This window comes from Helianthus annuus, chromosome 15 (assembly GCF_002127325.2).
Source record: "Helianthus annuus cultivar XRQ/B chromosome 15, HanXRQr2.0-SUNRISE, whole genome shotgun sequence".
NCBI lineage: Eukaryota > Viridiplantae > Streptophyta > Magnoliopsida > Asterales > Asteraceae > Helianthus > Helianthus annuus.
The window spans coordinates 49,649,340-49,675,970 of record NC_035447.2 but is presented as its reverse complement, the minus strand read 5'-3'; the positions used below and the strand labels follow the sequence as shown (position 1 = coordinate 49,675,970).

Genomic DNA, 26,631 nt, shown 5'->3' with positions numbered 1-26,631 from the left:
AATTTTTAAGTTAGGACCATTACTGGCTAAAACTAATAATTAGGATTATTAAAATTCATTATTCCTTTTAGTAAATATAAGTGAATAATAACCTATAACAAAATAATTTATGTTAATACTATAACAATCTATATACTGTAATATTTTATAATAAAGGGTTGAGTACATTTAAGAAGTTTAAATAATTGTAAAACTTTCAGAACCCAATGGCATTGATTGAAAAAAGAACTATCGTTTGGTTTGAAAATTTTATTTAACAATTTAACATAATAATAAATAAAAAAAACCAAATAAAATGTTCTAATAAGTAAATAGTACATCAAAGTTTATTTTTTTAAATACATATCTTGACGACTGTACGTGTTAATTGATTATATTATATTTAACCCGTGCAATATACATGTCTTAAATATATAATTGTTTTCTTATTTACTTAATATATAAAATTATACGTATTCAAAATTATATAGTATGCATTTAATTTACAACATTTATGTACAAATAATTATATGGTAGTTATAATTAAATTTTCATGGGGGTAAGTTCAACATATGTTCATTTTATTATCACATGTGACATCTTTTATATAATGGAAGTCACGTGTTAGCTTTGTAAGCCATCTAAAATTTGATTTTACCGTCTCTTTCGGATATTAAATATTCGATGTCACATGTTAACTTATAATGAACAATAGATTTCAAGAATTATATGACATATTATTAAAAATTAATATTTTTAAATAAAAATTATTTAACTTGTGTAACACACAAATCTGTAATCTAGTAATATATGAAGTAATTTATTGATTTAGAGAATCAACAACAATAAAAAAGAGCACACGCGGAGTCCTCAACTGAGGGTTAACGATCGGCAAACGGGGAGGTGCCGTCAGCCGTTTGTGTTGTTTAGTTGTGAAGGGGATGAAAAAAATATATCCCATTTATTCCGTCTCGATTGCACAGATATACTATAATCGAACTTCTACAAGTAATTTATATTAAAAAAAATGTCTACATGATGTGGATTGCTAACTGAATTGAACTAATTTGAAGTGCTTTCTTTTCTTTTTATTTGGGTCATGGACCCTTTGACTTTTGTAGTCAAACAGTAGGGAATATTGGAATACTTGGTGATTTATGACCTGATAACATATGTTCTATTGAATTTCTAATTTCCATGCTCATTGGTGATCATCAATTCATCATGGATATTGCAAATCTGAGGGTGATAAAGAGAATAATAAGTTGGATAGCCAGTACACATTATCTTCCAAAAAAAGGGATTATAATGTCTTTGTCAGATGGTCAACTTGTGAAATATGAATTGATAAGTATTTCTTTGACATTTGACGTACAATTATGTAAAACCCAATACCATGTACAAGACACGGGAAGTTGTTGGTGCTAAAGTTCTAACAAATTATTGGGAGGAATTTTGTGTTTAAACAATACCTTGTTTGACGTCAAAAGTCAAAGTGTAGCAGTTCCACCTCTTCATAATATTTATTAGGTTCCTTGTTTAGTCTATTTAGTCCCTTCCATCCTAGAAACATAAAGATATTCAACTAATAAAAGTTGAACATAAGTCAATTTGTTGTTTACTTTCATACAGGACTGCTACATTTATGTTAATTCTGATCCAAAACATTACTAATAATCTGTGCACAACTATATATCCAGTGTAACAGACATTAGAATACATCTAGACAGTTATAATGTTACTTATAAAAAAACGTACCTTATAGAACCTTGCAGAGAAAACATATGATCTTGTTCTAGAATTCACACCCCTGCAGAATGTTAATGAAAAGAAAATATTCATCAACTTTGGCTTATTATTGAATTTGAGGTAAAATTCTTTGAACTTTTCCTAGCTGCCTACATTAATTTTGTTCTGAAGTTGCTAAAATTGAAATTTTGTGCATTCAAGAAGATAAATATTAATGTGCCTATTTTAAGACTCGTTAAAGAAAGGAATAAATGTACATAGGTACCTCCTCTTGTTTGGTCTTTATAAAGGAGTTGATGTTTGTCTTTACACAACAAATCATATAATTTGTATGTATTACTTTTAGCTCAGGGGTAGACACGTGTCCCTTGGTGAAATATGTAATTGATGGACATCTATTGATTTCTAAAGTATCCAGAGCTGGCAATGAGAAAGCGGCCTTCCCTAGGCAAAATCCCTTGAGACTTTGAAGGCCAACTAGTTTTAAGGAGTTTAGACGAGGTAACATGACATCACATTCTTCTTCTTCTTTCTTGACAATCACTTCTATATTTCTACAAAAACTGATTTGTAGGTCTTGTAGTTGCACTAGACTACCAACCATGGAACATGTAAAAACATGTTTTAACTTTTCACACCTTATTATGTGTACAGTTGTTAGGTTTGGAAACTGCAGGACCATCCATTTGTTGCTCTTCCATAAATACTTGACATTCTTTAGCATCTCTAACTTCACTTGTGTTAGGTTTGGAATTTGGACAACAGTTTGTGATGCATTGAAACCACCATTGTTTGTCTTTTCCGATGCTACTACTTCAAATACCTCATTTACCAAATGACATTCAACTAAATTAATATGTTCAAGCTTTTGTAATTGTTGCAACGCATGTGATGGAATAATCTTTTTAACATCCCTGTTATTTATAGATAACTCTACCAAACTATGAAAATCGAAAGAAGTTGGGATTGTCGTCTGCAAAAAAAAAAAAGAAAAAAAAGAAAGATAAGGCATTTCTTTGAGGTTATATCCATACAATAATGAGGCTGGAACATAAGAATATGATTGTTTTAGAAAATTTATTACTATGGAAAGACAATTTTCTATGAAAGATGAGAGTCAATGAACACATTATAGCTAATAATTTGTACACATATTTAGCAGCTTGTTTCAACCCATTTTTCTTTTCAAAAACAAATTATTCAATTTAGATTTTTTACTATACCAGCATACTATGTTCATGAAAACCTAAACTTTGTTATAAAATGGATCTAATAACAAATGTTCATATAGTAGATGATGCATAGTAGTTTAGTAAAAGAAAGTGCACCTGACGAATAGTTCCATGAAGGTTTAGGTCACATTCAAGACTATATTTGCCAAAACTTGTATGTATGTATTTGAGCTTTGGAGTTGTTGACTGACCATATGTAAACATCATCAATTGAGGGCAATGATTGATATATAAATCATTCAATGAGGGCCATTGGAACTCATTCACCCCCGAGAAGAAACCCTTGAGGTTTGGTAGATGACCAAGTTCAAGTGTCTCCAGACGAGGGAACACTACAACTTTTGATGACGTTTCATTTTCTTCTTTTACAATCACTTGCATTGCCTTGCATCCACTTACCATTAATTGTTTCAGTTGCTTGAGGCTTTCAAGAGTAGCGAATGGGAATAGATGTGGCAGACAATGACAATCACTAATAGACACACTTGTTAAGTTGGAGAGTTGAGGGACAACTACAATAGTAACATTTCTTAGTGGTGGACTTGCTAATGTAGGACCAACAACACTACATGTACCTCCATCAACATGATTGATTGATTCACTTTCAAATACCTCCATCATTGTTTCACAAGACATTATTTCCAGTTCCTGAAGCTTGTTCATTTGTCCTACTGCATACCATGGAATTAGAATTAACAATGCAGCACACCTTATTATGGATATCTTTGTGGGGTATTGGCACAATGACCAACAAGCACCGTTTACTTGACCACTCTGCAATCAATCACAAATCAATAATTAATATCTTTGTGGATTGATTTGCACTGTTTTACCAATCCATGACCTTTTTACGTTGTATATCATATTTGTATATTGTTAATTATTACTAAACTTTATGAGTTATATGTTTCATTTGAGAAAAGTATATATATTAAGGTTATATATGGTGTATGGTGTAAGTGGTATTAGATGGTCATTTTAAAATAATCATAATATCATACCTGGGTTTGACCATCAACACTCTTTAGAGATGGCAGAGATGCAAGCTGGAGAGTCTCTAAATGAGGAAAGAATGTGGTGTCTTGATAAGAAGATGTGGATGTAGTATTTTCATCATCTCTGCTAGAAATAACTTCTTCAATACCATAGCAATCATTTATACTGACAATCTTTAAGTTGGATAAATATTTTGCCATAAGAGGTGAAAACAAGTACTCTAACTTGTGACAAGAATGCAAAAATATGTCTGTGAGGCTTTGGAATGGAAATTGTAAAGGTTGATGTTGAGGAATTAAGAATTTATTCCAATTGCACTTCCACACATGACTTGTCTCCTTCAAATTGTATAGATCTATACTTTGAAGGTAGGGGAGTAGTAGTGGCGGTTGAATTGTTGCTAATTGCCTACTACTTTGACTATCCATATCAAACAACACCCCCGACACTCTTTCATCACTACATAATCGAAGACGTTGAAGGTGATGACAGGTGGGCAGAAGATAAGAGAGGTATGTAACATTCGAAATATCGTCATCCACCTCTGATATTACATTAATCTGCATGTAACATTAATGTAATTAACACATCAAATATAATATAACATTATCAAGAAAAAAATGGAAACGGTGGTTAAAGCTCCCAATTTAAACATGTTCAACTGAATGATTTGTAAAGCACAAATGATAACAAATTTTACATAATACCATGGGTGTGGAATTGGGAAGGCCAACCTGAAAACAAATATATATAACACAAAATTTTAGTTACGTGAAATAACTTGAAAGTAACAAAAGAAACAAATAGTAATACATTATTTAGTAACATTTGACAGTCAGATGAGATGAAATACCCCTTCAACGATGTAGTCGGTAAGTGCACTGAGATCAAAATTGGCTGTGACAGGTGTGAATGTACTTTCAAACCTCTTGCAACCACTTATATTAATGCTTTGTACAGCTTGAAAGCCATTGATGAGGATGTTAGAGTTATTTACACCTCTTATCCTCCACAACTCTTTAAGCATCACTAACCCTTCGACTCTAATGCTTCTTAATCTGCTAATGTATCCCTCCATTTCACTAACATTTTCAAAGTCGATGTTGAATATTACTTCAATGGAACAACCACAATTTGAAACCTCAAACTCTTCTAAATTGTTTAGCATTGGCAATGGATTGTTTGGAAAAATATTGATAAGGCTATCACACATGTACACGTTGATCATTCTCAACATGTTTACATTATTTTTCTCAGCAGTAGACATTTGAGACGGCCATATCTGCTTCAAGTTCTCCATATAAAAAATATCTAATTTCTCCAACTTAGGTATCACAACCTACACAATAATTAAGCCCTATAAGATTCGTAAACTACATATGACTTGCAATTACAAGCGATTTATAGCTTTAGATATAAAGATAACCATAATGTATGTACCTTTTTGTTCAATAAGGATTGTATAGCACATGGATTACCGTTGTCTGGATAAATGCTCGTGAAGTTAGGAAGAGTACCAAGTTTCAACTCTACCATTTCTGGTAACTCAATCATCGTAACGGATAAACTTACCATGTTTGGCAGTTCCTCTAAATACATATATTTTAAATACGGGAAGATAATCACCCCAACTCCACAATCCTCACCAACCAGTGTTCTCAAAACAGGGCAATTGGAAATTTCAAGTTGCTCCAATTTCTTCAAACCACTTACCATGGCAACCGTAAAGAGGTATGTCAACTCTTTACACCCAAAAACATGAAGGATCCGTAAATTGGAAAATGAGTGATGCATTGAAACATTCTCAAGATGATGCATATCATCTACTTGAAGATGAAGTTCCTCTGTTTCCTCAAATAGGTCACTAATACTGCATTCTAGAAGCTTGTTGCACTCACCAACAAACTGAATTGTGTTTCTGAATGAATATTTTCCGTCATATCTCAATAATGACAGTTGACAACCAATAGATATTCTGAACCTTTCAAGGTTTTCAAAAGACACTTTTTTCGGTTGGGCCTTATTCTCATAGAACTCCAACTCTAATGAAAATAGCCTCCGTGAAAGTATCTCCAACTCGTCGCAATTGGCATCTGTGAATTTTATTGGACTACCTGTATGAGCTCTCATATACAGTTCTTCAAGGCTATCCAAGTTTTGAAAGACACCATCGTCAATACGTAGGTCAACACATCCAGTCAAATCAAGTAACTTCAGTTTTTTCAACTTTCCTATCATCGATGGTAACCTTCTTATTCGACAATCTACAAAGCTCAATGTTTCCAAGTTGCTTAGATGTCCAAGAAAAGATATATCATCAATCAATGAGCATGAACGAAGACATAAGGTTCGAAGTTTGGTTGAGTTTTCGAACATTACCGGAAGCAATGGAATACCCATTTTCTCATAACACACAACCTCAAGATTTTCTATTTTTTTATAAATATCTTGCGGAAACTTAAGGAGGTTATATTCATCCATTACAATCAAGAGTGAGAGATTTGGGTAATTGAAGTCGAATGGAAATTTATTAATACCTTTGCTCTTTAACAAAATTCTATCATAGGATTCGTTAGCATCTTCTATAAGCCATTGGTCTAACATATTATCATGGTAGATTATTGAAGCTTGTTTCACTTTTGTAAAATTACTTAAAGCATAAACACGCACCAGATCATGCATCTTTACGCATCCCATGCATTTACTTTGTGTCAACAAGTTCACATGTATGAGGTTGTTAACACAAACGATTGTTCGCCTTCTAGCTTCTGCTAAAGTATACACGTTAGTAAACAACTTCAGTCCCCATGCGTACCTCATCAAGTCCTCAATAGGAATATCAAAGTCATCCGGAAATAAGCCACTTAGAAGAAAAATAGATTTATCATCTTCATTTTCAAGATTGTTGTAGCTCATTCCAAAAACTTTATGCACGATGTCTTTAAGGACATTTTGTTGTAAACTAGAAAGTGTTTCTTTCCATGCCTCATTTTTCTTACCAATAAGACTTTTGGCAACGGTATTCAAGGCAATGGGCAAGCCCCCACATTTATTCACAATATCTTCTCCTATCTTATGGAGCTCAGGATCATCATGATCAGACATAGATATTCCCACAATTCCAAAAAATAAAGCTTTTGCTTCTGCTACATCTAAGACGCGCAATTTGAAAACTGAGTCAGTTTTAACACCCATCTGAGTGCAAACATATTCAGACCGTGACGTGAATAACAACTTGAACCCAGTTGGAAAAGGCCTTAGTCCAACATCATTGAGGTCGACCTCACTCCAAATATCATCCATTATTACTAAAGTTTTCTTTCCCTGTTTTGACATCCCCTCAAATATTTTTCGAAGACGATCAGCCCTTGCATCTATAGCTTCTTCTTTTATATCCTCAAGATTAATGCATTTTGCCGTAGCTCGTTGAAGAGCAACTAGGTCAGTGTTTTCACCAAGAACCACCTTCACAACTTTATCAAAAAAATTTGAAGCCTCCACTTCCTTCTTTAGTTGTTCCATCATTGTGGTCTTGCCGATACCACCCATCCCACATAGAGCTATCATCTTTCGAGACTCATTATTTGGTTGTAGGGATTTTAAAGCCGCCTCGTATATCAAATCTCTAGACTTGAAAATGTTTTGGGTACCATCAGGGGTACAGATGGATGACCTTGTAATAGTATCCATTTTTTTAGCTGCAAAATTAATACAAACAATAAAAAATAATTAATAAGATGGTGAAGAAATCGTAATTACCAAAGAGATACTCACGTAGTCATTAATTTACAAAACTATTTACGTAGTATCTTAAAAACACACACATACACACACCCTTGTTTCACCAAACATATCCAAATAGAAGGGTTGTTACACTTGCCAAGATCAATTCAGGCAATATTTCGAGATTCTAACATGTAATGAAAAGGAGAATAGATGCTTTCTTCGCTTATGATCTTCTTTTCTGTATAATTATGAGTTGTGAAGAGAATACATGCTTTCTTCGCTTACAATAACCTATTCCTATTTCTAATCTACTTCATTGTAGGAGTGTTCATCGAATCGAATATCGAATTTTCGAATTATTCGAATCGAATTGTTCGAATAATTTTTATTTTTCCTTGAATTCGTATTCGATTCGATTAAAACCTTTCGAATTCGATTCAAATTCGTATTCGAATAAAAAACCTAATTCATATTCGATTCGTATTCGATTAAAATTTCGAATTCGTATCGAATTCGAATAAATTCGATTTAATTAAGATTCTTTAAAACATGTAAAAAACAATCAAAATGAAACATAAATTTTAAAGCAGCCATAAAGCACGATATCACATTAAAAAGTTTCAAATAAAGTACCACAAGTCTAAAATTCAAAACGAGAAGTCGGGAATAATCACTCCACATTACAAGTTAATATGTGTATGGTTAGAAATCTATTGATAGATTTGTTACCTATGTTTTACTTATGGGTCATGTAGTGGGTTTGGTAATGGGTAATTTTAATACTTGGAAAAATTTTTGAAAATAATTTATAGTATATAGCATAAAAAAAGTTATATATGTATTATATATAAAAATAATAAATAAAAATGTATAATTTTTATTCGAATTTCGAATCGAATCGAATTTGAAATTATAAATTCGTATTCAATTCGTATTCGATTCGTATTCGATTTACTTGACTCGAATTGAATCGAATTCGAATTCGAATTCTTATAATTGTAACGAATTCTTGATAATCGAATCGAATTTAAACGAATTTCGAATTTTTCGAATTCGAAACGGATCCTGAACACCCCTACTTCATTGTTTCTCGTGTACTCGAACATTCAATCTCATAGGACACTATTTTATATAGCATGATACTCTTAGACCAAAGACCCTTTGATCATAAGAATTAGATGCATCCTAGTAGTATTTTTTTTATCTTTTTATGTGTGTTTTTTTCTTAACTAGACCCAAGCCAAAATAAACATAGAGCTGCCCATGGTTGGTGCTTCAGACTATCTTGGACACGAATGAGCAACCTAGACAAGTTTAAAATACACCCATATTTATCAGATTTCAAATATTTGGGGGTTGATTCACATAAAAATAATATTTTTAAAAGGTAGTAGATGTTTAATGTATGTAAAACATATGCGCCCCAAGTATGAGTTTTATGAGCCTTCGAGGATGATTTTTAAGTGAAAAGTAAAGAATATGAGTTTTAATATGTTAACTAAGACCATTTCTCAAAGGCTAAGGAAATTATCCGTGGGATTGTGTTGGTGTCTTGTTGGTGCTTATGGAAAGCTAGGAATTTGAAAATCTTCTCTAACGATAGAGGCGATGTTGCTGATATCGTTGGGGAGGTGAAAGCTCTTAGTTTCTTTTGGCTTAAAAGTAGGTCCAAACAATGTAACTTAGTTTGGAGTGAGTGGTGTAAGTCCCCTTTGTACATGTTGTAATCGGGTTTGGGTATGGTCCTGCACTTTTTTTGTCAAGCCGGCCGGTTTTTAATGAAGTTTACCTTTAAAAAAAAACTAAGACCATTTCTTACAATAAGGAACTTTAAAAACACTTTAAAAACTAAGACCATTTACAATAAGGAACTTTAAAAACACTTAAAAACGTGCCACATCAGCTGCCAAATCATTCAAACACCATTTTATAAAACACCAAAAACATGTCCAATAACAAAATCTAAAAACACTTAAAACCATTATCACCTCATCACCATTTTATATAGAGAGAGAGAAAGAAAGAGAAAGGGATAAAAGGGTTTTTTATTATAATAATCATTGGGTTCCACCACTTGAGCATTCTTTCTAGTCCTTAGGGAAATACAAGTTGCAAAATTAAAAGAAAGGACACCCTTCACATGAAGCAAGGGAAAATGATGAGGTGACAAAAACTAGTAAATATACCCCCCAAAAACATGTTATTGTGCTATTGATATATTGTGATCTTTGTATTAATTTTTGAAAAGTGTGTTTAAACTTTTTCTTAAAAATTATTTTATAAAAATAAGGATTACTCACTAATTTTTGTTGATCTAAAATTATTTTCTAACATAATACTGATACACAAGTTTAAGGATTTGAAGTTGAAGACACATAGGATGTGCCTTAGTAATAAAACAAATTGTTGTTCATAAATTATATCTTATGGATTTTTGTTTGAATATTTCTATGATTATTTGTGATAATTTAGAAAGGGTGTGCTTTAAATATTAAAACTATTATTAGTTGTCATGAGCTATGGACCAAGTGATTTGGTTGAGCTTTCTATGCAAGATTAATCATATGTTTGTGATTTGAATGGGAGAACGGGATATGATTTGGGTGTGTGGCAGATACACAATTTTTTTGTGGGATGGGCCCGGCATGGGTTGGCTTAAAATAGATCACAAGAAAAAAACGATGATAAAAAAACATAGTGCATGAAATAATTAAACATAATAACGACATACCTCGATTACTAGATGGAATTTCACTTGAACATGGTTCTTTTCTTTTTAAGAAATTGTTTAGAGTTCCTACATAAAGAAACGTATATAAATTAACAAAAAAACTACCCTTAAGTCTCTGAATATATAAGACCATAAAAGCGTATAAAAAGGCACCTTGTTTCAGGTTATGCGAAGACATCACCAAAATAGGTTAAGCAACTTCGATCGTCGACTTAGTTCAACAACTTTTTGTCTAGGAAATATAAAAACCCTGGAACATAAATTTAATTTTTTTAAAAACTCTAAAAAACAAAGAGGCAATCACAAAATATAAAAACACACGTTTAGATTCAAGGAGATGAGAGCAAATCTTGGTCAATCACAAAGTTCAATCATTCAATTAGAAAAACCTTTGTTTGTCGTGTGTTCATCTACTTGTCGATCACAATTCATAAGATAGTTTTTATTTATTTTGTTTTTGCTTTGTTCATCTGATCTAGGGATCGGGTATTTTCCGTAATTGGTTATGAGTAATTGGGTGTAAATTGTTAAATGGGAGGTGGGCTAAGGCATCTAAAATATGGGTATTAAATTATTGCTTATTGGGCATCTCATCAATAGGACCATTTTATATATATTTTATATAATATTGTTTTCGAATAAAGTGATTTTAAATTTACAATAATAAATAGTCTTTTTTATATTTTTTATTTTTAAATATTATATATATATATATATATATATATATTGTTTTCGAAGTGATTTTAAATTTACGATAATATATAGTTTTTTATATTATATTTAATTTTACCTTTTAATATTTTTTTCTTTTTTAAATATATACTTCCTTATAATTTATTTTCTGTTTTTTTAATAATTTTTGTCTTTTATTAAATCATTCATATATATTTTTATGTTTTTAAATAATTTTGTCTTTTATTAAATCATATTTTCTTTATAAATTAATTTAATATTTTTTAATAGCTTACATTAGTTAAGTTTTTTTCTCGCGATATTCTATTATAAGTTTTGTTAAAAATGAAGTTGTATTCAAAATAGAGTATTTAGTTGGTTTGGTTTTATGGTACAATGATAAACTGAACCAATTCTAATAGTTTGATTTTCTAAACAACATGCTTCATTTTCAAATAACGTTTGTTTTACATTATCATTTGCAATGTTTCGCCGCAACGCGCGACGACGACAAAGCTAGTTCATATTAAAAAGACTTAAGATACTCTCGCATAAGGATGATCACGGTACCTGTTTGGTATCGAAAGGACTGATACTGAAAAACGAGAAAAATAGGTACCGATACCGGTACTGAATATATCGGTTCGGTACCGTACCGGTATCGAAAGACGAGAAAAATGGGAACCGCTACCGGTACCGAATATATCCGGTACGATTCGATACCGGTACACGATACTAAATGTTCATCCATACACTAGCAAAACAAAAATACATTGTGGTTTGGGCTGGACAGTGGGCCTGTGCCAACCCTCCCATACAATTGAATCTGCCTCGGGGTAGTGGTGCACAAATCGGGTTTTCTGAATACCCGGTTCCGGGTATGGAACCGGGTTCGGGTACGATCGGGTTCTACAAAATCGGGTATTGACAATACCCGGGTCGGGTCCGGGTTTTATATAAAAATGTAGACCCCATATACCCGGGTTCGGGTTGGGTTTTCTAATACCCGGGTATTATAATATCATATTTTTGGGTTCGGGTAGGGTCGGGTATGGATCAGGTTGGGTTCGGGTATGCCTCGGGTATTCATTTTTTTTGGATAAATCATAGAAATATAAAATGCAAAACATTTTTATTTCATAAAACATAGAAATACATGACACCTAAATAATCATTGAACGGGATCGAATAAGATGATGAACATATATAGCTTCGAATAACTTGATCGTCTTCGTTTATTATTCGTCATCAAAGACCCCTTTTATAGGGTATAGAGATACAATGTAAACCAAACAAATGATCATAATACACTTTCTAACGGCTACAGGGGCGGACCTAGTGTAGGTCCAGGCGTAGCCCGGGCTACGGCTCAACTTTTTTCCGGTAGTGTAAAAAAAAATTCGATTTTTTTACATATGACACCCCTGAACAACTACGAGGACACCCCTCAAATTTTTTTTACAAACCAATAATAAACCCACTTGGTGATGATGAATACAAACCAATAATAAGCCCAATAAGAAACTAAATAATAAGCATAAATAACTAAATAATAGCACATTAGATAAACCCAAATAACTAAATAATAGCCCAAGATTGAATCAAATGGGCGGCAGTTTAATCAGGGATATCAAACGTCGATAGAGTCAGACATCGCTGATGATCATCTTCGAACACAGAGGCAGAGACAGAATAGAATAAAGTATCAACAGATCAGCTTTGGTCGCTGATTGTTTTATTATTTTCATTGGCAGCAGCAGCAGCAGCAGCAGAAATACAGGTTTGATTGTTATTTGTTTGATAATTGTTTGATTGTTATTTGATTGATAATTGTTTGAACCGGTTGTTAGTTTGATACTTTGATTGTTCGAAAATAACATATGAATAGTCAGAATAGACAATGTTCGAAATTGTTTGATTGATAATTGTTCAAATAGGTTGTTAGTTTGATTGTTATTTATTTAATAATTGTTTGATTAGGCAATCATATCGCACAGAAGATCATCTTCGAAGTTCGAACGGAACTGGCAGCAACACATCGAGTCATCGAACAGAGTCGCAGACGAATAGACGATCATATCGAACAGAAGATTGGCTGATTATTGGTTAGTATGATTAGTTTTATTAGTTTTATTCTTGTTACTTGTTGTTATTGGTTGATTATTGGTTGTTAATTGATTGTTTGAATTCTTTGAAGTGATGACGAAACCAAAATCCAAAAAAACAAGCTTTAATTGATCACTGCTGATTGCTGAAATAGTTTAGAACAATAATCATCGAACAGGCTAATTGGCTGAAGTCGCTGCTGTTGTGCTGATTGTGAGTTGTGAGTATTCTTTATTTCTTTTCTTCTTAAGTTTTTGAATTGTTTAATTTCGATCTAAAAATTAAAAATAAACCTAGCCCAATCTAAAACCGAAAAACTTATTGACAATATTAATTCATAAACCCTAGCCAAATGTGATATGCTCAATATTGATTCGTTAACCTAAATACTAATAACTTAAAAAAACTAGTTTATAAAATTTAATTCAGTAAGGCCTAAGGGCCTTTTTTTGGCTCGCCCAGGGCACTTGAATTTTCAGGATCGGCCCTGCCCCGTAATGTAGGTAAAAAAATTTCCGTTCTATAAATGTACCGTAAAAAATTGGGACACCCCTAAATATTTCTTCTAGTTCCGCCACTGAACGGCCGTTACCAAGGTACAAAACTCGAAAACACACAAAAAAACGAAAAAACCTGAACAGGGTATTGGGAAACCCGGACCGGGTATTGAAAAAACTCGGTTCCGGGTGCAGGTTGAAACCGGCTACTCGTAAAACCCGGGTTGAAAACGGGTATAAAAAAACCCGGTTTCGGGTTCGGGTTTTATAACATAAATGCATACCCAACCCCTACCCTATGGGTAGGGTCGGGTTAAGGCTCGGGTTCGGTTATAAAAAACCCGGGCTTTATAATACCTGGTTCCGGGTTTTATTTTCGGGTCTGAGTCCGGGTTCAGGTTTTTTGTGCCCCACTATCTCCGGGTGAGGGATTATATTATATGACCTTAGTTTTTATGTATGTTAAAGTTGGTATGTTTGCCATGACTACGGAAGGGTAAAGTGGTTAATATTTTTGGGTTAATCACAAAGGTTGTGAAAAGAGAGTTATATATACATTTTTAATATTATTAAAAAAGTGATTTATAAAGTGTGTTCTAGAATGGTAAAAGAATTACGAGTTTTCCATTATGAGATTAGTAAGGGTTTTTAGACACGGTTTGGTTCAAGTGGTAATTAAATGTGTGCCTATAGGCAATGTTGCAGAAATCGGTCTAGGCGGCCGATTAATCGGCGCCTAGACGCTAGGCGGTGAGTTACTGACTAATTTTTAGCTAGTCGGTCCAATTAGGCGGATATGGTCAAAATCAGTCTTAGGCGGTCAAAATTGGTCCCAGGCGGTCAAAATCGGACTAATCGGTCCATGTTTTACAGCCCATTAAACACAAAATTTGACCCATTTTTGAATCTGGCCCATTGTTTTACAGCCCAAATATTACTTATAAACCTATTTTAACATTTAATTTTAGGTATTTTAACATTTAACCCCCTCTATCTTTCACTAATTTACATATGGTTCCTAAACTTTTAAATTTATTAATAAAAAGTATAAAGTTATCTCCTAAACTTGTAAATTTATTAATAAAAAGTATAAAGTTATCTATATATATAAAAAAAATTGTAAAATTATACTTAAAAAGTCCAATCCGATTAATCCCTATTAATCCCGATTAACCCCTAGGTGGTACCTCACCGCCCGACTAGCGCCTAGCGCCTTCTACAACATTGCCTATAGGGATGGTAATGGGTCAGGTATGACTAATTCTATATTCATATTCGGTGTAAAATCTTGTCATATACCGGCCCATTACCCGTCAGGTATTTAACGAGTATTTACCCGTCGGGTATACGGCATACCGACGAGTATCGGGTATACCCGTTGGATTTTCTGTATATATATTTTTTACTTTTCTTTATTGTTTTATGTTTTAAAAATCTATATAATATATTCAGCTGTGATAAATAACATATATATCAACATCACCATAATAATAATTGATATATTTAAAAATATTATAATATTAATCTCAAAAAATAATTTTGTATATCATAGCATATAAATATGAACAATTTCATCAAAATATATAGTTAAAATGAAAAGTTTTTTTTTCAAATAATAAAACTACAATAATATAAAGAATTACTAAACTATAGTTAAAGGAAAATAAATATAAGACTTAAAAGTTTTCGGGTATATATTTCGAGTAAACGATATATAATTCAGGTAATCGGATCGGGTATCATCTAATCTTATATCCGTCTCATACCCGTGATTTTTATTTTCATATTTATACCTAGCTCAATACTCGTCGAATATCGAGTACTCATCATAAATGCTTCGGGTTTTGAACATACCCGTTAGACTTGAGTATTTTTTTGTCATCCTAACATGCCTAAGACCACTCGTAGTGGGGCGTTTTTTTTTAAAAAAATTCAAAAAAAAAAACGCCCGGAAACGCCCCCCACCCCATTACGGTAGGCGTTATTTTTAAAAAAATTCAGAAATTGAACTTTGGCGTTATTATTAAAACGCTGCAATGAAAAGGAAGTGGCCAATGGGAGAGTGTGCTTTTTCTTTTGCATGTGTCAGCTTATTTATTTTACCAGCCAATTAGAGTGTTTGCTTTTTTAATTTTTTTTTTTTTTTTGTTTAATGATTGGAAGGGGCATTATTTGGGCATTATCCTCACTACACCACTTTATGCTATAATACCCCATGCTAACTGGATTGCCACGTATCGAATAAATAATGCCCCATAATAAAAGCATTATAATAAGTTACCACTACACATATGTTATAAGAATAATGAGTCATGGTCATGCCTTGGTTGAGTTAAAAAAGTCATGTGAAGTGAAAGAGTTAAAAGTCCACTTTGTTGGTAGGTCCATGTGAGGTGACAGATTTAAAAGTCCACTTTGGTTGGTAGTGAGTATGCCTCACGTTGATAAAGAGTTTGGGCACCACCAAACCCAAGCCTATTCAGAAGTCAACGCATAAATAACTAGTTCAAAGGATGTTTATACATAGAGGTTAAAGGATGTTTATGGAGTATAAATTGCCAAAATCGTCCCTGAGGCCATATTGCCCTTTATGTTTGACATTTTTTGCCGTTTTTATTCAAATCTCTAACTGGGTTTGTTTTTTCTGTTAAGATGAGAAGCATAATTTTATTTTGAACTGGGGCAAAAACGTAAATTTGAACTTAGAGCGAAACCGTAATAAATCAGGTCAAATCAATTCGGGGAAAAATCGTAATTTTAAGCTAGGGGCAAAAACAAAAGTTTATTTTGAATTGGGGGCAAAAATGTAATTTTGAACTGAGGACGAAAGCGTAATTTTAAATTGAGGATAAAAATCGTAAATTGGTTGGACAAATGGGGAAGTGCCAGACAAACTGTCTGACGCTATTCCCCCAACTTCTTTTTGCCGCCCTTCTCCACCGGTAATAAGCAATCACTATTCCCGGACTTTGTTTTTGTCAATATAGGTAAAGGTCATGTTTGCGTGACCTATGTGATGTGTTGAAACATGTCGAGTAAATTTGTGGTAGTTTTGAAAGTTGACATCAATAAGAAACATTTATAAAAGAGTTTATGGAAAGTATAAATGTTCTTTTTCATAAACTTATAGGTTTTTAATGTTTTAATTATGGATTCACCGGCGAAAGTTAACGTATATTGATACTTGTTTCAGGGTGAGTCTTAACTAGCCTGCAGTGATATTATCTACGAAAAGAATGAAGTTTTAGGGCATACACAGTTGTAAATATCATCGTTTGTAAAGGTTTAAATTTGTTTTAAAATTATACAATGCATGTATATATTCGTTACATAAAACAGTAAAACGAGCATCATTTTTTTAAACTTATATATAGACTATACGAATTTATATGCAATTTATGTACGTAGCAGTAGCACACACTATACAAGTTGATCACTACAATACCGATATGTATAATTCATATACGTAAGCTAAAACAAAAACCAAGATGCATGAAATCATAATAAGTAGATGAAAGATTGAAAATACCTGCTTGCGTGTGTGTTACAACCTTCTCTCCGATCTTCTATGTTTTTGTAAAGGAAAGGATTATGAGCTGTGAAGAAGAAGAAGAAGAAATGGGAATAACAGATTCAAGTTATATAACACTATTTAATTAAAAATGTCATTATCTAATTGTAAATGGTATTAGTTTTGCTCGAATCTCATAGCTGCCTAGAAGCGAAACTTATGGATCAACCCTTTACTTAAATATATAATTACTATATTATATTTCTGAAAAACCACGACTTTGCTAGTTACATATTGCAAATATTTCTATTAAAAACAATAAAAAATTCTTATAAAGCAAAATCGATCAATAACTTTGATGCCCGTGGGAAATTTGATTACTCTTTCAGAAATTTAAAAATACGAACTCATTGTTAGTAAAGCTGAACACGTGCCCTCAAGGTATATGGTGTGGTCGTAAGGTATCTCCCTTGTATTATAGAGGTGGATGGTTCAAATCCTGAAAAGATAAGTATGGGAGCAAGCTAGTTTGCAGTGAATTTTTTTTTTTTTTTTTTTTTTGGAAAACACGTAAACTAAATAATTTAGATGCATAAAAATATGTGTTTGATCACTTAAGTTGAAGGTTTGGATAAAAACATAGGTTGTGACTTGTGACCCTCTACTGATCATGCCGAAACAATTAGAAAACCCAAACAAAACGAGGCACTACTAGTTTACTAAATAGAAAACACACTCATTTATTCTCCTAAGTGTATGAATGTGATTGTAACCCATGAGGGTGTACTGATTTTCAACAAACGTAAATGTAACTAAAGAGTCTGCTTCGGCAGATTTGTGGGTGAAGAAGGGGTTCCGACTTCCGATGACTAGGGTCGCTGAAGAGGGAGGGAATAGAAAATGTAACAACCCTCGGTAAAAATCAACACCCTCATAATATTTTCGACACCCTAGTATATCTTAAAATGTCCCGATATGTCTTTATATAAACCCCATATAAGAAAACCGAGCCCGAAATATATAAAATAGTATTTAAAATAAATAAAAGTTTTAATCTAGGGCTGAGGCAGGCCGCGTAGACCCACCTCAACCTTCACGCTGCCGGTATCAAGGCTCAAAACTGACCTCGTTGATTTTTAAGTAAAGGCGGGCCGCGTAAGACCTCGTTTAAGCTAACGCGGGCCGCGTAAGATCAACAACGCAGCGACACCAGAGGCCGACACGTGTCGACATCGTGGCTAAGCTAGGCGATGACCCGGATCACCTAAACCCTACCCGGGCTAGTACGCGGGCCGCGTGAGAGTCCAGTTCAGCAAGTATAAATAGGAGGCATCGGATTTCATTTCGAATTCGCTCACAACGTTTCTGTATCTCAAAATTCTGAAATATTAGGCATAGAAAGCTGGTATTATACCCCCTAATTAGCGAGGTTCTGCTCCGTTGTAAGTATTATAACCCCAGTTTCGTATTAGATACGCTGCTCGATTGATTTAGGGTTCCATAACAACTGTCGTGGTTCTGCCCGACGTAGTTGTTGGAATACCGTCTCGGGGAGGGTATCATTAATATTTTAAAGGGTTATAATACTAACCTACATATATTTGTATAAATTATAGATTATTCCCAGGAAACCCTTACGCGAAGTCTAAGATAGCAATGTGAGTTTATCCTCTTTTTGTTAACCTTTTTGGAATATTTTACAAAACCTTAATTATTTTACAATGTGATTAAGCGGTGATTGAGTCTTTGTAGTTCTTCAATTACTGCCGGTATGTTGGGGTTTTGAATACAAAATTTACTACTGCGAGTAGTAAGTCGGGGATGACAATACGTTACCATTGGACAATGAGTTAGCCAATGTGTAATATGACCCACAAGTCAGGATTGATAGTACTGAATGAGTAATTGTGTAGAAATAAACAGTGTGATCGCTCTCAATACTGTTTTAATTAATAAAATGTTTCTTGATTAAACTGGGATTCACTCACCAGTATTTCCCACTGACAAATGTTTTTAAAACGCGTTTCAGGTAACACAATGTGACAGCCAATTAGTAAAAAGCCAGCCGGAGAGCACTGAAGGCTTGGGAAAAATGTGGCTATAAAAGTTACCTAATAAATAATGTTTTAAATTCAATAAAATAGGGCTTACCCCTATAAATGTATTGTACTAAAAAACTTGGGTTTTACCCATGTGACTATTAATATTAAATATGGTGGTTTTACTCTGATAAACATTTCCTAACTACGATCCCGATGTAATTTCCGCTGCAATTTAACAAGCTGATACCACCAAAACTCTGAGTTCGCGTCCGCCCGTTCCCAGAATAGACAAGGGATCGGGGGTTGCGACAGAAGGTGGTATCAGAGCCTAGCCACTGGTCTGAGCCAAAGAAGTGTTCTGTTGACACTTAAATTCTAAATTTTGTGTTAGGAAATAAATTATGGAAATACGTGCATAACTGTATTTATTTGTTATGTGTTATTTGACTATTTGTTAGTTTACAGTATGAGTGATCAAGAACCCTTAGACATGAGTCGTCAATTGTCTGATTCACCTAGGAGTGAAGGTACCTCTTCACAGACTGCCCTTTTTGGGTATTCTGCTGATCAGGAACAAGGAATGTTTGCTTTTAAAGCCCAGTCAGAAGAGCCATTCCCTCATAAGAAAAGAGGATGGTTCAGTAAGGAAGCCTTTGCACGTAGAAAAAGAATGCGAAAGTTGCAACAGCAAAGAGTTTTAGCAGCCGCTAAGCGAGAGTCAGATGCCCATACACAGGATATGCTTAATAGAAGCCTAGCCAATTTCCATATCCTAGCTACCACTGCTGCTGACCCAAGTCTGGAACAACTAGTAGCCCCACAACCACAAAACCCAAACCAACCCATGGAGATAGAAAATAAAGTGGAGATGCATGATTTCAACCCAGAATAAATACCTAGGATACCTAATCCCTTAGACCCAAATTACGACCCCTAGTGGGACGATAATAGGGACTTTGTACAACGTTACCCGATACAGGAAGACACACCCATACAGAACATAGGAGTCTATCCAGGTATGGACCCTTTAGATCCCTATTACCATAATGAATATATTAGGGAAATCTTAGAAGATCCTTACAAATTTGAGGCACTTTCACCCCCATATCAGGAACCCGCGCGCCAGATTCTGAACCCAGTCCTAGAACCTGCACCCCCAATGAGTGCAGAAAACGTCCAAGAACTTAGGACATTTGGTGAGGAAATTTTAAAAAGCAGTGAGAGAATGCGTCAGGTGGGAGAGCGTCTCGTATGGAAATACGATGAACGCAATATGGATTTTTGGATAAATCCATATCCGTGATGTGATGGAGGAAACGATAATAGTAATAATAATATAATATAATAAAATTAAAATATATGTGTACGGATGCATATTACTATTAGTGTGATTCTATTTCTGTTGGTATTGTAATTTTTATTTCAGTACTAGTGTGTAATAGATGCATAATAGTATATGGAAATAGAGTAAAAGTCGCAATGATCGACGTTTTTGGCTAAATTGCGTGTTATGTGATTAACTATATTATTATCTTGTGATATTAATATGGGATAAATGTTTAAAATTCAGATGGCCGATGAAGGAAATCAAGGAAATTTGAATAATGATAACCAGAGTAACATTAACGTGGTTAATAAGAATCCAAGCATCAATAACAATGGAAACCAAATGGATAATAGTGCCATTCAACATATTGTGCCACAAGGAATCATAGATGCAATGCCATATTATTCAAACTATTAGGGAAGCCGATAACAAGAGTAAGCATAGCAGTAAGCGACCAATTGAACCTGAAAATAGCGTGAACAATGGATCTCTACTTCAAGTGCCCATTCCCAAAAGAAGAAGAACCATGACTTATGGTTGTTCCTATAAAGAATTCTGGTCTTGTAAACCAATGGAATTCTCAGGCAACGAAGGGGCCATTGCAACCCTACGTTGGATATAGAAGACTGAGGCAGTCTTAAGAATAAGCAAGTGTGCTGAAGAAGATAAGATATTGTTTGCTTCTAATCTATTTAAGAATTCAGCACTAGAATGGTGGAACACTATCCTCCAATCAAGAGGAAGTGATAGAACCTACAATATGGAATGGGAAGAATTTAAGAATAAGGTAGAAAGGAAATTCTACCCACCTAATGAGAAGGAATAAATAGCAAACAAATTATTAAATTTTAGGATGACTGGTGTGGATAGTAAGGGATACACTAAAATATTCTTCGAATATGCTAGAATAGTGCCAACTTTTGCTTCACCAGAACTAGTGTTGATCTCCCGTTATATCTGGGGTTTAATTAGGGAGATAAGACATGTAGTCAAGGCAGCTAGACCACAAACCATAGAAGAAGCTGTAGAACTAGCAAATACCTTGACAGATGAATTAGTCTGTACCCGAGAAGAAGATCAAAGAAGGAACCTAACCCAGAAGCTTGCTCAAGAATTCTGTTCTGGGAATTCCAACCGTAGAAATGTAGGTTCTACATCTGCAACTTATTGCAAGTATTGCAAAAGGAAGCATTCTGGAAAATGCTCCATATATTGCAATTTTTGCAAAATATCAGGTCACAAGGAAGAAGACTGCAGGAGGAAAGCCAACAATCGGATATGCTTCAACTGTGGAGAAAAAGGTCACATCAAGCCAAACTGTCTGAAATTGGCTCCAGCTGAAAACAACAAGAACACTAAAAATGCTAGAGCATTTGTTCTAACTGCAGATGAAGCCAAAATGATTCCATATGTTATAGTCGGTACGTTTTTAGTTAATGATATTTTTGCTAAAGTATTATTTGACTCTTGTGCTAACCAAAGTTTTATTAATACATCATTTTGCAAATTCCTAAATCAATCATTAACTAAACTACCACAAGAATGCTTAGTAGAAACAGCTAATGGAGAAACTGTTAGAATTTTTGAACTCTTGCAGGGAGCAAGCATAGAAATTTTAAATCAGAAATTTATTGCAAACATTTATCCCATGAATCTGGCAGGATTCGATGTTGTTTTAGGAATGGATTGGTTAATAGCCAATAAAGCCAGTATTTTATGTGATCAAAAGTCAATTCAAATAAATTCACCAAAAAGTAAAATGATCACAATTAAAGGAGATAAACCATCTAGATTTATTAGTGTATTTGATTTCCATAATCACTAACACTAAAGGAAAGGATTTAAAAGATATTCCAGTAGTGTCTCAATTTTCAGATGTATTTCCAGAAGAATTGCCAGGGCAACCTCCAGATAGGGAAGTCGAATTTAGAATTCATTTAATACCAAGAACATCACCAATTGCCAAAGCACCCTATCGTTTGGCACCCACTGAAATGCAGGAACTGATGAAACAGTTAGATGAATTGTTAGAAAAAGGATTTATACAGCCAAGCTCATCGCCATGGGGAGCACCGATTTTATTTGTCAAAAAGAAGGACGGATCAATGCATATGTGCATTGACTACTGTGAATTGAACAAAGTCACGATTAAGAATCGGTACCCATTACCAAGAATCGATGATCTGTTCGATCAACTACAAGGAGCTCGATTTTTCTCAAAAATCGATTTAAGGTCAGGATATCATCAATTAAAGGTACAGGAAGAGGACATTCCTAAGACCGCATTCAGAACAAGGTATGGCCATTATGAATTTACTGTCATGCCATATGGTTTAACCAATGCCCCAGCTGCATTTATGGACATGATGAACCGAATATGTAAGCCATATTTGGATAAATTCATAATGGTTTTCATAGATGATATTCTAATTTACTCTAAAAGTAAAGAAGAACATGCAAAGCACTTGCACTTACTTTTAAGTCTATTGAGAAAGGAAAAGCTTTACGCTAAGTTTTCCAAGTGCGAGTTTTGGTTAGAACAGGTACAATTTCTTGGACATTTAGTTAACCATGAAGGAATTCATGTGGATCCAACAAAGATCGAGGCGATTACCAAATGGAAACCCCCTGAGTCACCAACCGAGGTCAGAAGTTTCTTAGGATTGGCCGGTTATTATAGAAGATTTATTCAAGATTTTTCTAGAATAGCCATTCCCTTAACCAAGTTAACCTGTAAATCCATTAAGTTTGAATGGAGACCAAAACAAGAAGAAGCCTTTAGAATCCTTAAGCAAAGATTATCCCGTGCACCCATACTAGCGTTACCAGAAGGAACTGAAAACTTTGTAGTCTATTGTGACGCTTCTAAGTTTGTTTATGGATGCGTGTTGATGCAACGTCAAAAGGTTATAGCTTACGCATCTAGACAGCTTAAGACTCATGAAGAGAATTATTCAACCCATGATCTAGAATTAGGAGCTATAATTTTTGCCCTTAAAATTTGGAGACATTATCTTTATGGTAGTAAGTTTACCGTATTCACTGATCATAAGAGTTTAAGGTATGTTTTTGGGCAAAAGGAATTGAATATCAGACAAAGACGTTGGATGGGATTTCTTAGTGATTATGATTGTGATATTCAGTATCATACAGGAAAAGCAAATGTAGTTGCTGATGCTTTAAGCCGAAAGTATCACGAAAAAACAAAAAGGGTACGATCTTTTAAATTAAATCTACAAGTAGATTTAAATGATCAGATAAGAGAAGCGCAAGAATCAGTAATCAAGGAAGATACTGAAAAATTAAAAGGTATGCTAAAAGAGTTAGAACAAGGAACAGATGGAATTTGGAGATTCCATAAGAAAAGAATATGGGTACCTAAATTAGGAAACCTACGTCATTGTATATTAGAAGAAGCCCATAAGTCTAAGTATACGCTACATCCAGGAAGTGATTAAATGTACCAGGATTTAAGGAAAGATTTCTGGTGGATAGGAATGAAAAAGGACATAGCAACCTATGTTTCTAAATGTTTAACCTGTTCACAAGTCAAAGCTGAACATCAGAAACCTTCAGGTTTATTGCAACAGTTAGAAATGCCTGTTTGGAAATGGGAATTAATAACAATGGATTTTGTTACTAAATTAACCAAAAACAAAGAAAGGTAATGATACAATCTGGGTGATTGTAGATAGGCTAACCAAGTCAGCTCATTTCCTACCAATAAAAGAAACTTTTAGCATGGAACAATTAGCTAAATTGTATGTAAATGAAATAGTTTCTTTACATGGAATTCCTCTATCAATTGTTTCTGACAGAGATAGCCGATTTACCTCTCATTTTTGGTCAAGTTTCCAAAAAGCAATGGGAACCAAGCTGAATCTAAGCACCGCTTATCATCCTCAAACAGACGGACAAAGCGAAAGGACAATTCGGACAATGGAGGACATGCTTAGAGCTTGTGTAATTGATTTTGGAGGTAATTGGGACGATCACTTACCTTTAATAGAATTTTCCTATAATAACAGTTATCACACAAGTATCAATGTTGCACCTTTCGAAGCACTTTATAGACGTAAGTGTCGAACCCCAGTTTGTTGGGCAGAAATTGGGGAAAAGCACCTATCTGGACCTGAGATAGTATAAGAAACAACCGACAAGATTATGCAAGTCAAGGAACAACTGAAAGCAGCACGTGACCGACAGAAGAGCTATGCCGAAATCGACGCAAACCCTTAGAATTTCAAGTAGGAGATAAAGTATTATTAAAGGTCTCTCCTTGGAAAGGAGTGGTAAGATTCATCAAACGAGGAAAGCTAAGTCCCAGGTATATTGGACCTTTTAAGATTATTAAAAGAATAGGACCTGTAGCCTATCAGCTACAACTGCCAGAGGAAATGGCAGGTATACATGATGTATTTCATGTATCTAATCTAAAAAAGTGCTTAGCTGATGAATCGCTAATAGTACATCTTAAGGATATAGAGGTAAATGAACAACTCAAGTTTGTAGAAAGGCCTCTACAGATTGAAGATAGAAAGGTTAAGAATCTCAAGCACAAGAAATTAGTTCTTGTCAAAGTGAAGTGAGACTCCAAAAGAGGACCTGAGTGCACATGGGAGCTTGAATCTGAAATGCAAAGGAAATATCCGCATTTGTTCCAGTAGATCTCGAGGACGAGCTCTAAAACAAGGTGGGGAGAATGTAACAACCCTCGGTAAAAATCAACATCCTCATAATATTTCCGACACCCTAGTATATCTTAAAATGTCCCAATATGTCTTTATATACACCCCATATAAGAAAACCGAGCCCGAAATATTTAAAATAGTATTTAAAATAAATAAAAGTTTTAATCTAGGGCTGAGGCGGGCCGCGTAGACCCACCTCAACCTTCACGCGGGCGGTATCAAGGCTCAGAATTGACTTCGTTGATTTTTAAGTTAAGGCGGGCCGCGTAAGACCTCGTTTAAGCTAACGCGGGCCGCGTAAGATCAACAACGCAGTGACACCAGAGGCCGACACGTGTCGACATCGTGGCTAAGCTAGGCAATGACCCGGATCACCTAAACCCTACCCGGGCTAGTACGCGGGCCGCGTGAGAGTCCAGTTCAGCAAGTATAAATAGGAGGCATCGGATTTCATTTCGAATTCGCTCACAACGTTTCTGTATCTCAAAATTCTGAAATATTAGGCATAGAAAGCTGGTATTATACCCCCTAATTAGCGAGGTTCTGCTCCGTTGTAAGTATTATAACCCCAGTTTCGTATTAGATACGCTGCCCGATTGATTTAGGGTTCCGTAACAACTGTCGTGGTTCTGCCCGACGTAGTTGTTGGAATACCGTCTCGGGGAGGGTATCGTTAATATTTTTTAAAGGGTTATAATACTAACCTACCTATATTTGTATAAATTATAGATTATTCCCAGGAAACCCTTACGGGAAGTCTAAGATAGCAATGTGAGTTTATCCTCTTTTTGTTAACCTTTTTGGAATGTTTTACAAAACCTTAATTATTTTACAATATGATTAAGTGGTGATTGAGTCTTTGTAGTTCTTCAATTACTGCCGGTATGTTGGGGATGACAATACGTTACCATTGGACAATGAGTTAGCCAATGTGTAATATGACCCACAAGTCAGGATTGACAGTACTGAATGAGTAATTGTGTAGAAATAAACAATGTGATCGCTCTCAATATTGTTTTAATTAATAAAATGTTTCTTGATTAAACTGGGATTCACTCACCAGTATTTCCCACTGACAAATGTTTTTTAAACGGGTTTCAGGTAACACAATGTGACAACCAATTAGTAAAAAGCCAGCTGGAGAGCACTGAAGGCTTGGGAAAAATGTGGCTATAAAAGTTACCTAATAAACAATGTTTTAAATTCAATAAAATAGGGTTTATCCCTATAAATGTATTGTAATAAGAAACTTGGGTTTTGGCCATGTGACTATTAATATTAAATATGGTGGTTTCACTCTGATAAACATTTCCTAACTACGATCCTGATGTAATTTCCGCTGCCAATTTAACAAGCTGATATCACCAAAACT

The 26,631-nt window shown here is 34.3% G+C and overlaps 1 protein-coding gene across 1 annotated transcript; it reads right to left on the bottom strand.

Moving 5' to 3' along the window:
• Window positions 1-1,262: 1,262 nt before the first annotated feature.
• On the bottom strand, window positions 1,263-10,660 carry LOC110911588. The gene is made up of 9 exons (XM_022156207.2): window positions 10,567-10,660; window positions 10,414-10,479; window positions 5,397-7,654; window positions 4,810-5,295; window positions 4,664-4,690; window positions 3,962-4,516; window positions 3,057-3,734; window positions 1,994-2,701; window positions 1,263-1,789 (listed from the first exon to the last, which is right to left on the bottom strand). The coding sequence occupies exons 1-9, from the start codon at window positions 10,589-10,591 to the stop codon at window positions 1,775-1,777; spliced, it is 4,818 nt and encodes a 1,605-aa protein (XP_022011899.2). The 5' UTR covers window positions 10,592-10,660; the 3' UTR covers window positions 1,263-1,774.
• Between the last annotated feature and the right edge of the window lie 15,971 nt (window positions 10,661-26,631).

Bases quoted from the DNA above. Each gene is read 5' to 3' on its own strand.
- LOC110911588 (XM_022156207.2), bottom strand. From the start codon at position 10,591: ATGTCTTCGCATAACCTGAAACAAG. The intron at 5,296-5,396 runs GTACATACATTA...ATTATTGTGTAG, and splicing joins AATCCTTATTGAACAAAAAG to GTTGTGATACCTAAGTTGGA. The intron at 2,702-3,056 runs GTGCACTTTCTT...TTTTTTTTGCAG, and splicing joins TTCATGGAACTATTCGTCAG to ACGACAATCCCAACTTCTTT.